This window comes from Erpetoichthys calabaricus, chromosome 9 (genome assembly GCF_900747795.2).
Source record: "Erpetoichthys calabaricus chromosome 9, fErpCal1.3, whole genome shotgun sequence".
Taxonomy (NCBI): Eukaryota; Metazoa; Chordata; class Cladistia; order Polypteriformes; family Polypteridae; genus Erpetoichthys; species Erpetoichthys calabaricus.
In genome coordinates this window covers 48011761-48025956 of record NC_041402.2, presented here as the reverse complement: position 1 = coordinate 48025956, position 14196 = coordinate 48011761, and the positions used below count along the sequence as shown (strand labels likewise).

The window sequence follows — 14196 nt, the reverse complement described above, 5'->3', positions numbered from 1 at the left end:
CTCTGGGGGATGGTTGGGAGGGTCAGTTTAACCCAATGGTGCATTTAAGGTTATGTTTCTGTTTAATTATTTGGTACTTTTATGCATTCATTATACAATTCATTGTCTTATTTTGTTAAGAAAGCTCCCTCTTCAACATTTTTGACCTCCTTGGCGTCTATAACAAGGTTCTGGTAGAACTCCAGAGTGCTTGTTACTGGCAAAAAGTATGCTTTCGAATATACTGCATGATGTTTCCTTGTTTATGTTTCAATATTATTTTTGGTGTTAGTGTTACATTTTGTTTATTCATGCTATATTTGTAATTATTGAATAGCATTTAATAAGAAGAACATTAATAAAACTGAACAGAATATATTAGGCCTGTAAACCTGTAAAGCCCAGTAAAGTATGATGTATGCTTTGGAATCCTGAAAAGTCTTCATCTGAATCTGCTTAATCTACAGTAGTTTAGGTTTACAGAGATTGGACCATATTATGGCAGCATGAAGTGCAAAATTGGAAACAACCCGAATGGGGTGTCACACACTCATACTAGGCCTATTCAGAGGTACCAGACATTTGCAGAACACCTCACATAGACCAGTCTCCTGAATTTAGGTTTGCCAGCCACAGCAACTCATGGCCAAGAAAATAGTTGGAATAACATACTCTTAACTGCAGAATAACATACTCCTTATTTTGGGAAATTGTCTACTTGACTGCCGATTATTAGGTAACTTTAGCAGATTGTGACAACTCAGCCTCAGTCTTATGTTCCATACTGGGAGAGTTTCACCCTTGGCACCAAAGCAACAGTGTCTGTTCCAATGTTTAATGTATTGAATTTGCTCACTTGGTGTTATTTGAAATGAAAATTAAAGGATTGGTGTTTTGGGAAATTTTGATCAATAAAAAGCATTCTCCTGTGGTTCTCCATCACGTTTCAAATGAGAAACATTTAACTTGAAACTGTCACAAAGACCTCTAGTTCCTTAATGGGAAAAAAAACTTAAATAGAATTTGGAAAATATTTTGCTTTCTTTGACACTTCTTTTTACTCCACCTCCCCCTCTCCATGTTGTGTAAAACCTTTGGGTTTCTGATTTGCCTAAGTGTGCATGAGGAAATCCATTGAGCTTTTTAATGAGGAGCTCTGCATGAAAAGCCATAACACAATGATTTCCAAACATTCGCTCTGCAGGCACTAATGCACTCTTTTTAATATTGGCTGTCCTTTGATTGTACAAGTTTGTGTTTGACTGGGGTCGATGAAAAGCTGAAAGACTTTGACATTTTCTGCCAGTACATTCATGCTCACTAGCTCTATAAAGATACACGTTAGCTGTGGCAGCAATGTTGGCAATTGAAAGAGCAGAGCAAATGGCAGGGAAAATGTCAGAGCTGGATGAGACCAGACTTCATGAGGGCTATTCACATGACAAGAAATGCATTTATGGTTGATTTAGAAAATATTATACTAGAGCGCAACACACAAATAATGAGGAGAACAGAGTAAGACATAAAATGTATGCATGGTATAACATTCAGAAGTAATCAGGGATTGTTTAAATGTTTTGAAAGTTTGATCTTTTAAAATTTTGTTTATTTAATTAAATAGTCAAGTCACATTTTTGTTTATTACATATATTTGTAATAGTGAGCCTAATTCAAACTGTGATGATATAATGCAATTACATGTATTAATGGAATTCACAAAACACTTGGTTTTCAACAGTATTTTACAAACCATACCCAAATATACTAGTCAATGAAAAAGCTTTGATACAGTAGCATGCATGTAATAGGTAATGTAAAAATGGCACTGATTGACACACTAAAGTTAGTAGTTGGATGTGACCAACTGTAGTTCATATTTCTTAATCCTAAAGTACCCAATGAACAGTTAAAATATACACTATGTTGAAGTCCACCAGCCTGCATGACTCTGTGGCCATTTCAGTCTCTTGAACTGGGGATTTGTTTGGCTGTCGAAAATGTCAGATAAGTAAAAGAGGAAAATGTTTTAGTAAAAATAACATCTCTTTAGGAAAACTGGAAAGAATACATCCATCCATCCATCCATTTTCCAACCCACTGAATCCGAACACAGGGTCACGGGGGTCTGCTGGAGCCAATCCCAGCCAACACAGGGCACAAGGCAGGAAACAATCCCGGGCAGGGTGCCAACCCACCACAGGACACACACAAACACACACACCCACACACCAAGCACACACTAGGGCCAATTTAGAATCACCAATTCACCTAACCTGCATGTCTTTGGACTGTGGGAGGAAACCGGAGCGCCCGGAAGAAACCCACGGAGACACGGGGAGAACATGCAAACTCTACGCAGGGAAGACCCGGGAAGCGAACCCAGGTCTCCTTACTGCAAGGCAGCAGTGCTAACAGTGCGCCACCGTGCTGCCCTGGAAAGAAAATATAAATCAGTAATTAAGGTTGCACAGAATGTTGCTCTGTTTTAAATTGGAATTTTTTAAATTTCAAAAATATATGCAACAATGAGAAGGTGTTGTTGAGTTTGCTACCTTACCCAAGTGTTTATATCAAGGTTAAACTAGAGGACAGCAAAGATGTGTGAAACAAAAGGGCATGTGCCTTTCATATTAGGCCTGCATCATTGTTTTCCATGGAATCTTTGCTGAAATGTTGTTTTTTTTTAAATGCCTAACCATTTTTTTACCATGATAAAATTGTGCTTTTCCTGTGCCAAAATCTCACCCATCCCCAAGTAAAAGTCAATAAAAAGCAGTTGAAAAACCTGCATATAAACTAAGCTAAATAGGGCAGAAGGAGTGCCAAGTGTCATGTGTCAGCCATAATGGGGATCATCAAAAGGATCAATGTTTTTCTACTCAAACAATCTACACTAAATATGCACATGCTTTAGAGATAAGTATGATACAGTAGTCAAGAAAATATCTACACTTTAGTTAATCCATTCAAGTCATGCTGGAAGTGAAAGAGAAATGCAGAATTTACTTGGTATTGTCGGAATCGATAGTGTGAAAAAGCTTCTCCAGCTCCTGTTCGTTGAGAGTTCCATCAGAGAAGAATGCCTGAAACTCATCCAGGGACAACTTTCCATCATCTGAAAGGAACCAAAAGAGGAAAACAATAAGAGATGCAGCGTTGTAAAAAGATTAAATACACCGAATTACAAGTAAAATGGCTGCACAAATTCTCAACATCAAGTCATTTAAAAAAAAAAGTGATACAGACTTAAGTCTTTTGGATTTTTTATGGGTGAATGAATCAAGAGTCACTTAATATATTCCTTTCCACTCTATAGGGATGAGAAAATCAATTTAATGTACAAAAGCACATGTTTTAATATTTATTTAAATGTATAAAACAGTGAAAGATTGATGTCCATGTTCATCCATTTATTGAGTCCTTTTACCCCAATTTTATGGTTGTTGGGAGCTGGAGACTAAATAACAGCAATAAGCACAAGGCCTTGGAAAAAGTGCAAATCGTTACTTACTGACTTACATCATCTAGTTTAGAATCTTCAGTCAATTTTATACAGTATGATTGCTGCTAGGATATGGGAGAAATTAGATCAGATTAAGAATAATCAAGAGATAAACACTTGATTTTCTGCTATTACACTATTTTCCTTGTGCCTGGTGTGGTTCCAAAACCTCCAAAAAAGGACTTTGGTTCAAGCCAATGTCATCTAACAGTCTGAAGTTAACACCCAAGTCCAAATGTTACTTTTAGTGTGGTCTACAACAAACATGTAAAAAATATTTTTTGAAGTTTAATTATTGCATTAGCAAAACTGAACTCTAGTAAGATCATAAAATAAAAAACAAAAAACAGAAAAAGCAACAAAAAAATAGCACTCATATGGTCTCTTTGGATGTGCTAATGGATTGTTAGGGACCTCCCCATTAAGGTGAGATAAAAGTAGCTCCTAATGGCAGTTCATGCCTCAATTTACATTTAAAAAGACAAAGCCCATTACTGTATGTCCATTTCCAGCCATAATGACTTCCGGTTTTACTAGAGGATACAGACTCATGTGGATTCTGACTCTCCATTTATCGTTGGCCCCCATGCAGTTTCCTCTGATGTTTAATGCTAATTGCTGTATATACCTCTTAGCAATGTTGCTTTCTGTTAAAGGCAGAATATCTAATAAAAACTGACCATATTATGGCATTCTGCAAGAAAGGTAATATAGACTATTTGCTCTCATCTGCCATGCATATGGGATGTCCAGCCTGAGTAGTAAGGACAATGATAGATGATAGATGATGATAGATTATCCGTGCAACCGTTCATTAATCTAGAAGACTACTATAACAGGACCTTGGAGTAGTGAGGCAGCAGGGCTAACTACTGTGTCATCATACCATCCTGGTAGTAAGTATTCAAAATATACAAACATTTATACATATAAAACGTTTAGAGCTTCACGGCCATATTATGGTAGCAATGCTATCTTACAACAAGGAAACTGTTTTTGGAGTTTGCATTTTTCTTTCTATGGGTTTCTTCACGGAGCTCCAGTTTCCTCCCACAGTCAAAAGACATGCAAGTTAGTTGGACTGATGATGTTAAATTGGTCCCTAATGTTTATGTGTGTGTGTTGAACCTGTGACGTGCTGGCACCCTGTCCAGAGATTTTCCCTGCCTTGTTTGTATAGGCTCCACTGCATCTTCCCTGTAACCCTGTGCTGGATAAGCAGGTTTAGAAAATGGATAGATTGATTAAATGTTCACAAAATCTGATCCACTGGAAGGACAAAATGAAATGAATTAACAACAAAAGCATTTTTTGCAGTTCTCTTTACATTGCTCTATATAATGACTGAATGACAAGCCTACCTATTGGTGTTGAGAGCTGCTTCCTTCAGTTGCTCCACCACATTAGTCCCACATTAGCTTATTTTAAAGCTATTGCAATTGGATGCATTGCATACAGTATCTTTAGCAGTTAAACACAAATGTCAACATACAGACATGGTTGTATCTACAAGCTCCAAGGTGTATTTAGGTTTACTGTAATGTACAGCTAAATTTATCAAATGTTCCATATCTGTTCATATTCACGTGAACAAGCAGACACATGCCAGAGAAAAAAAAATGAACCCATCAATATACTATAAAATATTTAAAAGAAAGCAATACAAAAATTCCAAGACTTTCAACGGTTTACATTACATCCCATTTTCAGTCTTATTTAATTCAGGGTTATGGGGTGTAGGCATCTACCCTGGCAGGTTATGGTGCAAGGCAAGAACAGGAGAGTATTCAAGTCTATCACATGACTCACCCATGTGCACAACTGAACAGTGGACAATTTGGAACTGGAAATCAGCCCAACTAGGATATCTTTGAGTATGTGAGATATCTCACACAATTTCAATTCATGTCTTTTTTCTGCATTGTTTGGGGACATGGGAGTAAAACCCATATGGGAAGGACAGGAAAACTCCAAATGGACAATGACCAGGTGTGGGATTCGAACCAAAGACACTGGGTCCATAAGGCAGCAACAGCATGAAACCCTGAGCCCCTGAATTACCTTTCCATTTATGAACATTACACTTTTTGTTGTCTAACATTGAAAAACTGATTTCATTTAATTTTTTACCTTATATATATATATATATATATATATATATATATATATATATATATATATATATATATATATAATACATACGTACAGTATATATACACTGTATGTGAATATATTATATATATATATATATATTATATATATATATATATATATATATATATATATATATATATATATATATATATATATATATATATATATATAAAATAGAAAAAATGTTAAACAGAAATCTAATTAAGAAAAGAAGTTCAATTAAAACTTGAAGAGCTGATCTACATAGCATGAAAAGCTGAGCAGATAGCATGAAAACCTGCTGACAAAGAATTCATCAAGGAACTGAATTTGGTGCTTGCAGCTTTAGGGTCACCCTGCCTGTACTGCTGTTTCAACTAGAAGTCCATGTACCATAACATGCAGCCCTCTACAAAGGTCACAAAGTGAGGTCCCAAATACTTTGGCTTTGAGATAATATGCTGGCATTTGGACAGAGAGCTTCCTTAGACCATAGACTTGACTATGGACACAAGGAGACATGTACTGGCTTACAGTCACAAAAGGATTCATCATCTGAACCAGAGGCTTTCTAGCAGTTACTAAACTGTGAATGACACAAGTGTGGTGGTCAGCTGGCTTTGCTCAGTGATGCCAAGGAGCATAGCACGTTACACAGGCTTGACTGTAACACAAACAGAGGAAACGGGGAGGCAGGCATTGACCTGAATGTACTTCAGTGAATATTCTCACCTTATTAAAGACACAAGAAATATTTTTAAAGCATTCCTTATATAATCTTCTGTCTATCTTGAAAAGCTGCCTTTGTAAAACTAAACCCTTAAACATTTGATCAATCAGTTGCAGGAGATGTTTCTATCGAAACAGCCTTCTGGCAAAATGATTTTGGGTATCAAAGCCTTGAAGCATTAATAGAATTTATTACTAATACCCTGGAAAATGAGATTTTGTTGAATATAAGATAACAACCAGTCAGTAGAAAATTGATTTTGTTTGAGTCAAAGATGGCAAGGAATTTCAGTGATGTGTGAGAAAATTATGTCAGCAATATACACACAAGCAGTTTTATTAATGTGTCCCTTTACAAAACCTGTGCTTTACATAAAGAAAGATTACAACTTATCCATTAGCCCTGTCAAATCTTGCTCTTGGCAAAAGCTATTGCCCAACTGTGTTCTTCTTTGCATAGCAAAGTCAATTATTCAGCCATTACCTGAGACTCATTTAAACTTTGTTGGCTTCCCTACTTTAAAATGCTTCTTGCAACATCTCTGGTTATGTACACTTCATTTTTTCTAAACAGCTTTGCATTAGGCATTTGGAACCTTTGACTACATGTTCTCTTGACCAGTTTTTCTTTAGTCTTTTTCCCATTTAATTTTGCACAGTTTGATTTTTTTGACACTTTGGTGATTCTGACACCTGCTGTTGTTACCTTAATCAGTTTTCTTGTGTAATACATGCTTTTCTCATTTTTCCCAATTAGCATATGTCATAACTTAAATTGTGATCATGTTTCATTTTTAAATGACAATTGTTGTTAAAATTGGTCTTCACCATTAGCTGCTGTCTCCTGGTATTTCACATTTCAATTTTTTTAAGTATTTTACTTTACTGTATTAATTTTAGTTTATTGAACAGTTTACATATTTGATATTGCACTGTAATTAAGTTTGCTCTGTAAAGTGCCTTTCACATTGTCCTTGGTGAAATATCCATTGTAATACTTCACTCTCCAGTGATTTGCTCTCTGTCTGGAAAACCTCCTATTTAAAAGCCCATCAGTCCATGTCTCATTCTACTGAAACTCTGTCTTCATTCTATTCTAATTTCACGGACTGAAAGAAAATTTGGGGTTTTGTTGTCCACTACAGCCTACAGTATGTATCAGAACTTTTAAAGAGACAGTTTATGTTGGAAACGCTGAATAGTGGTGTAGAACGTACCACAAATCTCAATTTTAGAGTCCTGTCCTGAATCTCAATGAGATTCAATATGCAAATCCCCCATAAACATATTTTCCTATAAAATGATAAAATACTAACAACAATAATAATAATAATAAAAAAACAATGAAAAATATACAACATGAAAACATACCATACCATACCATACCATTTTTATTTGTTAAGCGCTTAAAAACACAGCATTACAACTGACCGAAGCGCTGTACAGTTAAAACAAGCAAGACTAAAAGCAAAATATTAAAAAAAAAAAAACATTAAGAGAGAATTTAAAACAGAGACACTAAAAAAAACAGGTCAGGGGACCCAATAAAACAGAGAAATAGCAAAAAGCAAGTGGGAATAAGACAGGTTAAGAATTAAAAGCCAATGTGAAGAAGTGCGTTTTTAGGTGTGATTTGAATGTGGTGACTGAAGTGGCTTGCCTAACCACTAAAGGTAAGGAGTTCCAGAGCTTGGGTGCACAGACAGAAAAGCCCTTTCACCACGAGCTTTAAAATGATAGTGCAGATAGTGCAAATGGTTCATGAAGTGGTTCAGGTTGTGCAATATTACAGTTGTAGTGCAAGTTTGCAGTGAGGTAAGTGTAATTATAAGTACAAACGGTTTGACTGATTGAGTGCGTTTATAGCTCTTGGGATGAGACTGTTTCTGAGCCTTGAGGTCCATGCATGAAAACTATGAAGTGTTTTCCAGATGGAAGAAGTTCAAATAGACTGTGCACATGGCTGAGTGGAATCCATGCAGATGCTGGTGGCTTTCCTGAGGCAGCGTGTGCTATAAATCTCCTCCAGGGCTGGAAGCTGTATCCCGATAATCCTCTACACCAGGGGTGCCCACACTTTTTCGGCTTGCGAGCTACTTTTAAAATGACCAGGTTGAAATGATCTACCAACATTAAAAATGATATATATATATATACTGAGTATACTTTATACATAAAATATATGTTGTTGTACCTTGCATAACTGAATAACCATTATGGCACAATAACAATTCAATACATTTATGGTCACTACAGTATTTGTATTTAATAATCTTCATGTGGGAAAAGGCTCACTCGCATAAATAAGTAGAACCGAATAATGCAGTCAAGGAGGTAGCACATTTCCTCATGTTTGGGTACTTTTCCTCTGTGAGAAATTTCCAAAACTGTCCAAGAGCCCCAGACTTCAACTGAATGTGAAAAATGACGGCTGTCCAATTAACTGCGATTTTAGTTCCCTCTCCTTTCTCTTTCTCAGATCACTTTTCGGAAGAAAGTCAGTTTCGTAGTTTTTATGAACAGTTCGAAAGTGCCTTTCTACATTTTCCTTCTTTGGAATAGCAATGATAGATTGACAGATCAGACTTCAATTGTGACATTGTGAGAAAAAAAAATCCTCTTCCAATTCCACATCCAGCCCATACCCTCCCCAAACAAATTTTTTTAAAAATCCCTTCTTTAGTCGGTATAAATTGGAAAGCTAACTAGATCACAGCCGGAGTTTTGCGGTATCTTGTGCGTTTGATCGTGCATGCGGGATGACCAGTGTGTTAGAAGAAAAGAGATCTTAGACTGACCGCCCTGTATGTCAATCAAGTGGCAAATGCCATAGGGAGGATATACTGTATGATAGACTAACGCGATCTACCTTAATTTTTTTGAATGCAGCGCGATCTACCTGCACTACCTTTGCGATCTACCGGTCGATCGCAATCAACGTATTGGGCACCCCTGCTCTACGCTCTCGACACAACCCACCGTAGAGATTTCCAATAAGCTGCTGTACAGCTGTGATTCCACACTCAGATACAGTGGGTTAAGATACTCTGAGTGGTGCAATAAGAGTAACAATGCTAAAGCAGCTATGGTATTTGGAATAGCTTGGCCATTCTGTGCACCATTATATTGTTACAGGTTAATTACAATCAGGTGCCTTAAATTTATAAACGATATGCGGTTAATAATACATTTATTTATATAGCGCCTTTCCCATGCTCAAGGCACTTACAGAATATAATAAAGAACGGCAGAATATACAGTATATAGCATTGTACAAACCAGATAAATAAATAAAGAAGATTAAGACAGTAAATTCTGAAAAAAAACAGACAACATAATTGATGGTCTAGCACACACATACAGGTTACATTGGCATCTTGACAGAGAAGTAAACTGAGAGAAAGGTAATAAAGTCAAGTAGAGCTAAAAGCCTTCCTGAACAGATGAGTTTTGAGTTGTTTTTTAAAAGAATTCATGGAGTCAGCTGACCTGATTAATTTTGGTAGGTCATTCCAGAGTCTGGGCGCTATACAGCTGAAGGCCCTGTCACCCATAGAGTGTAGATTAGTGAGGGGCACAACAAGATTACCAGAATCAGAGGACCTTAGTGGGCGGGCAGGCACATAGTGATGGAGGAGGTCACTGATGTAGTTTGGTGCGAGGTTATTTAAAGCTTTGTAGGTTATTAGTAGGATTTCATATTCGATTCTGTAGGACACAGGGAGCCAGTGAAGACGGAGCAGGATGGGTGTGATGTGCTCACTGCTGCTGGTTCGAGTAAGGACTCTTGCAGCTGAGTTTTGAATAAGCTGGAGCTGTGATATAAGATTAGAAGGGGCACCTGCCAGTAGGGAATTACAATAATCGATACGGGATGTGATAAAAGCATGGACAAGTTTCTCAGCATTAGAGAAGGAGAGGAAGGAGCGAACACGGGATATGTTACGGAGGTGAAAGTAAGAAAGTTTCTTAATGTGATTTATGTGGGCGGAATAAGCGAGGGAGGGATCAAAAATGACACCAAGATTTTTTACAGTAGAGGCAGGTCTGATGAGATCACTGCCAAGATGGACTGGGAAGGAGCTCATTTTATTAAGTTGCATTTTAGTCCCAATTTGCAGGAGTTCAGTTTTATTGCAATTTAATTTTAAAGAGTTCTGCTCCATCCAGGTTTTAATTTCACTAAGGCAGGTTGTGAGCTGAGAAAGCTCTGATGAAGTTCCACTTTTAACATTGAAGTAGAGCTGAGTATCATCTGCATAAAAATGATAACCCAATCCATAACTACGGATGATATGGCCAAGGGGAAGCATATAAATACAGGAAAAGGTTAATCTCAGTGTATTTGATAAAACCTGCATCACGGATGTGAATTTAAAAAAGAAAGGGAAACCACATAGGAACAGTACCACTGTTTGCAAAACCGAACAGAAACGAGCGTATGTAAGGGGAGAGCTGCTGTGAGAATGTGTGTAGGTTTACGGCAAGTTTAGTTTTTATACATCGCGATGTGAGTGTGTGTACTCACCCTTTATACATGAGGCCCTTGGTCTTTATTTCTACTCTTCTTTTAAAAGCAATATTTTTTTCCTCCCTCAATTTTAAGGGCAGGCCTTCCTTGTGACTGCAGTTACCTGAGAATCCTATATTAGACTTTTGCTGCTTTAGCCTCTGTGCTGTGGCATTAATAGTTTCCTACTGTCTTTTTTAGCTCTTCTTTTAAATAGTTTTAAATTTTTTGGTACTTGGGATTTTGTTAACTTTTAGCTTTGTGCTGTGATTAGAAGTCCCAAACACAGGAAATAAGTCTGAGGCATCCTAACAGGATCATAATGGCAGGGCCACAACCTAAGCAGCCTGCCCATGGAGACTCACCCTTAAATCTAGTTAGCTTCAAAACTGTTAACTACAGGCTTCTGGCCTAGCAGACCTCAAAAATGGAAAACTGGATCAAATACCAAAAAAGTCAAAAGCACTGCAAGAAGATAGATGTTTTCAAATCTTCAGCTTTTAATGTTTTATCAGAATAATCAGAATCATATAAGTAAAATGCTCAAAAGCAGAAAAAAATAGGCAAAAAGGAGTTGCCTAAAAACAATCCTAGGCAAACAAGTCCAAATTCACAATCCAAAAGAGAAAATCAGAAACAGAGGCAAAATAAAAGAAAGAAAAACAAAATGTACAACAAACACAGCAGCACTCTCAAAGCTCCTTTCACAAACAATGTTCTCCTGCTTCTGAGACTTTTCAACTCTGATTAAATAGCCAGTGAGATGACTCAGTAGTGGTGATGTCATGGTGGCCCCACCTCCTGGGCATCCACCCACAAAACACAAGGAACATCAAGGTATTTAAAAGAATACTCCACCCAAAAATTATATTGTTTTATATGTTACTTATCCCATTTTTGTAGATTTACACAAGTTTCTGTGTTTCCATTAATGTTTTTTCACTCATTTTCTGATTTTTGTTTTATTATATTATGGTTCATTTGAAAGATATTTTTTCTCTCTGGTATTGACCCTCACATGTATTTTGACTTCACTTCATCTCCTAGCCCCATTAATAGAACTCAGTTCCCTAACTAAAGAAAAATTCCAAACTTTGCTTTTATTTTTAGAAAAGAATCCAAAACCTTGGACATCAAGTGACACACACTGTCACCTTAAATTGTTATGGTGCTCTGACATCATGCATATCAGTGTTAAGTAGAATGCTAGCAACACCCATGGCAACTAATAAAAACATGACCGCAGTCATGACAAACCAAAAGCAAAACCAAAATGGAGACAAGCCAGTAAACAACAAACAAAATGTCATTGCAGGAAAACAAATATAATTATTAAACAAAAATGACAATAATGAGAGAAATACTAGAACAATCAAAATGATAACACGATAACATTAATTAATGTAATAAATCCTCAGAGATTTGCAGTCACTATACTTACACAATTATGTAACATTCAGCTCCATTCTTACTCTGGCTACATCTTTACATCTAACAATAATGTCAAGATAAGGAAAACATGTAGCAGTCACACAAAAATTTTCAGGGTATGGTTTAGGATGGATGTTAGTCATATTAGCTTTCTATAATTAAAACAGACAAATAGAGTGGTAAGGATTGCAGTGATAGTGAACCACTTCTAAGAGAAGACCTGATTATAATTTAGTGGATTATTACAAGTATGCAATTAGCTCTTGAATGAAATGCCTTGGCCACTACATGCACATACATGACTACATACGAATACTCTCTGCCGTTAGTCTCCTTACATCTGGGTAGACATTGATTGAGTTTTTCCCCAATCAAGACAAACTGAAAAGATTGGAGACTGCTCTCAGCGCACTGCTGAAGGGATACTAAAAACAAAGTAATAATTAGGTATTTGAGCAGTATGGTGTGGCTTGAATGTGGCAGAACCTTGTTACAGTTTGTGGAAGGCTGAGAGCAAGTAGAAGAAGCAAAGAGGAGCTCAAGCAGCATTTTCATACTTTTTCATGGCTTCTGTAAATTATTGAAGAGTTGGTGACTACAGGGGTCAGATCTCAAAGGGGGAAAAAAAAAAATCCCATTTCCTGCTCGTGCTGTGGATCACCTAGGTATTCAACGGGGGCTCTGTATTTAGACTGAGCAAGCGAGTGAGAGGAGGAGATGACCCAATTTACAACAGACACTGAATAAAGAGAGAGAGAGAGAGACACACACAAAGGAAGAGAGAAATAGGGAAAGAGAGCTTGTATTCATGTACAGTCGTGTGAAGAAGTAAGTACACTCCATGGAAACTGTTGACTTGTTCAAACATTATATCTCAAAGCAAGCAGTAAGGGAGATATACTTGAACAAATGACACATAAACTGACATGGTCTATTTATTCTCATAATCTAAATGAGCAAAAAATGCAGGTATGTCACAAGGAAAAAGTAAGTACTGTACATTCCTACATTTATCACCACTTCAGATTAGAATCAGGTGTTCCTGATTAGGTGCCAATGCTTTCAACCTCCTTATGTAGTATGCAGGTGGACCTTGTCCTATTGAAAATTCAAATATCTAGGGTCTGGTGCTCTCTTTGTGATTGATGTACGTGGTATCATCATGCCAAGATCAAAAGAGCTCTCTAAGGCCCTCAGAAAAGAAGATTGTGGATGCCTATGAGCCCGCCAAAGGATTTAAAAAGACCACCACAATATCTAAATTTAACCATTCTACTTTAGGGAAATCACCTACAAGTGGTGTACATTTCATATGACTTCTAATTTGTCCAGTTCTGGCTGGCCCAGCAAATTAACTCCAAGAGCTGATCATTTGATACTAAAAGAAGTCTCCAGGAACCCCAAAATGTCATCATAGGATCAGAGCATGGTAACAATCGACAGTACACTATCAAATCCACCAAAGAATAGCTCAAAAATAAGAAATAGAGAATTATGGACTGGGCTAATCAAAGCCCTGATTTGATTCCCATTGAAATGTTGTGGGGGGAATTGAAATGGGCAGTGCATGCAAAGGAACCCACAGATATCTTGCTACTGTGTAGAAACTTAGCATGCAGGAATAGTCAAAAATTTCACAGACTGAATCTCAGAGACTGGAAGCAGCAGTTATGCAAAACGTTTACAAGAAATCATTTCTACTAAATGGGAAATACCAGCTTCTGAGGCCAGGAGTGTACTTACCTTTTTCCTAATAAACCATTACATCTATTGATATTTTTGTTGAATAAATGATTCTTGTGTTTTTATTCAAGTATATCACCTTCATCTGTAGGCACTGTTTGCATGAAGATCTAAGTTTGCCTGTTCAAATATGTTGAAATAGCCAATAGTATCCACTTTTTCACATGTC

At 37.0% G+C, this 14196-nt stretch overlaps 1 protein-coding gene across 2 annotated transcripts in view; it reads right to left on the bottom strand.

Annotated features, from left to right (window-relative positions):
- necab2 (N-terminal EF-hand calcium binding protein 2) overlaps nt 1–14196 on the bottom strand; it is a 434935-nt gene that overhangs the window by 272011 nt on the left and 148728 nt on the right. For both annotated transcript variants that reach the window (XM_051932366.1, XM_028809612.2), the window contains exon 3: nt 2986–3094. In XM_051932366.1, the coding sequence (XP_051788326.1) occupies nt 2986–3094 (109 nt within the window). The remainder of the gene's footprint in view (nt 1–2985; nt 3095–14196) is intronic.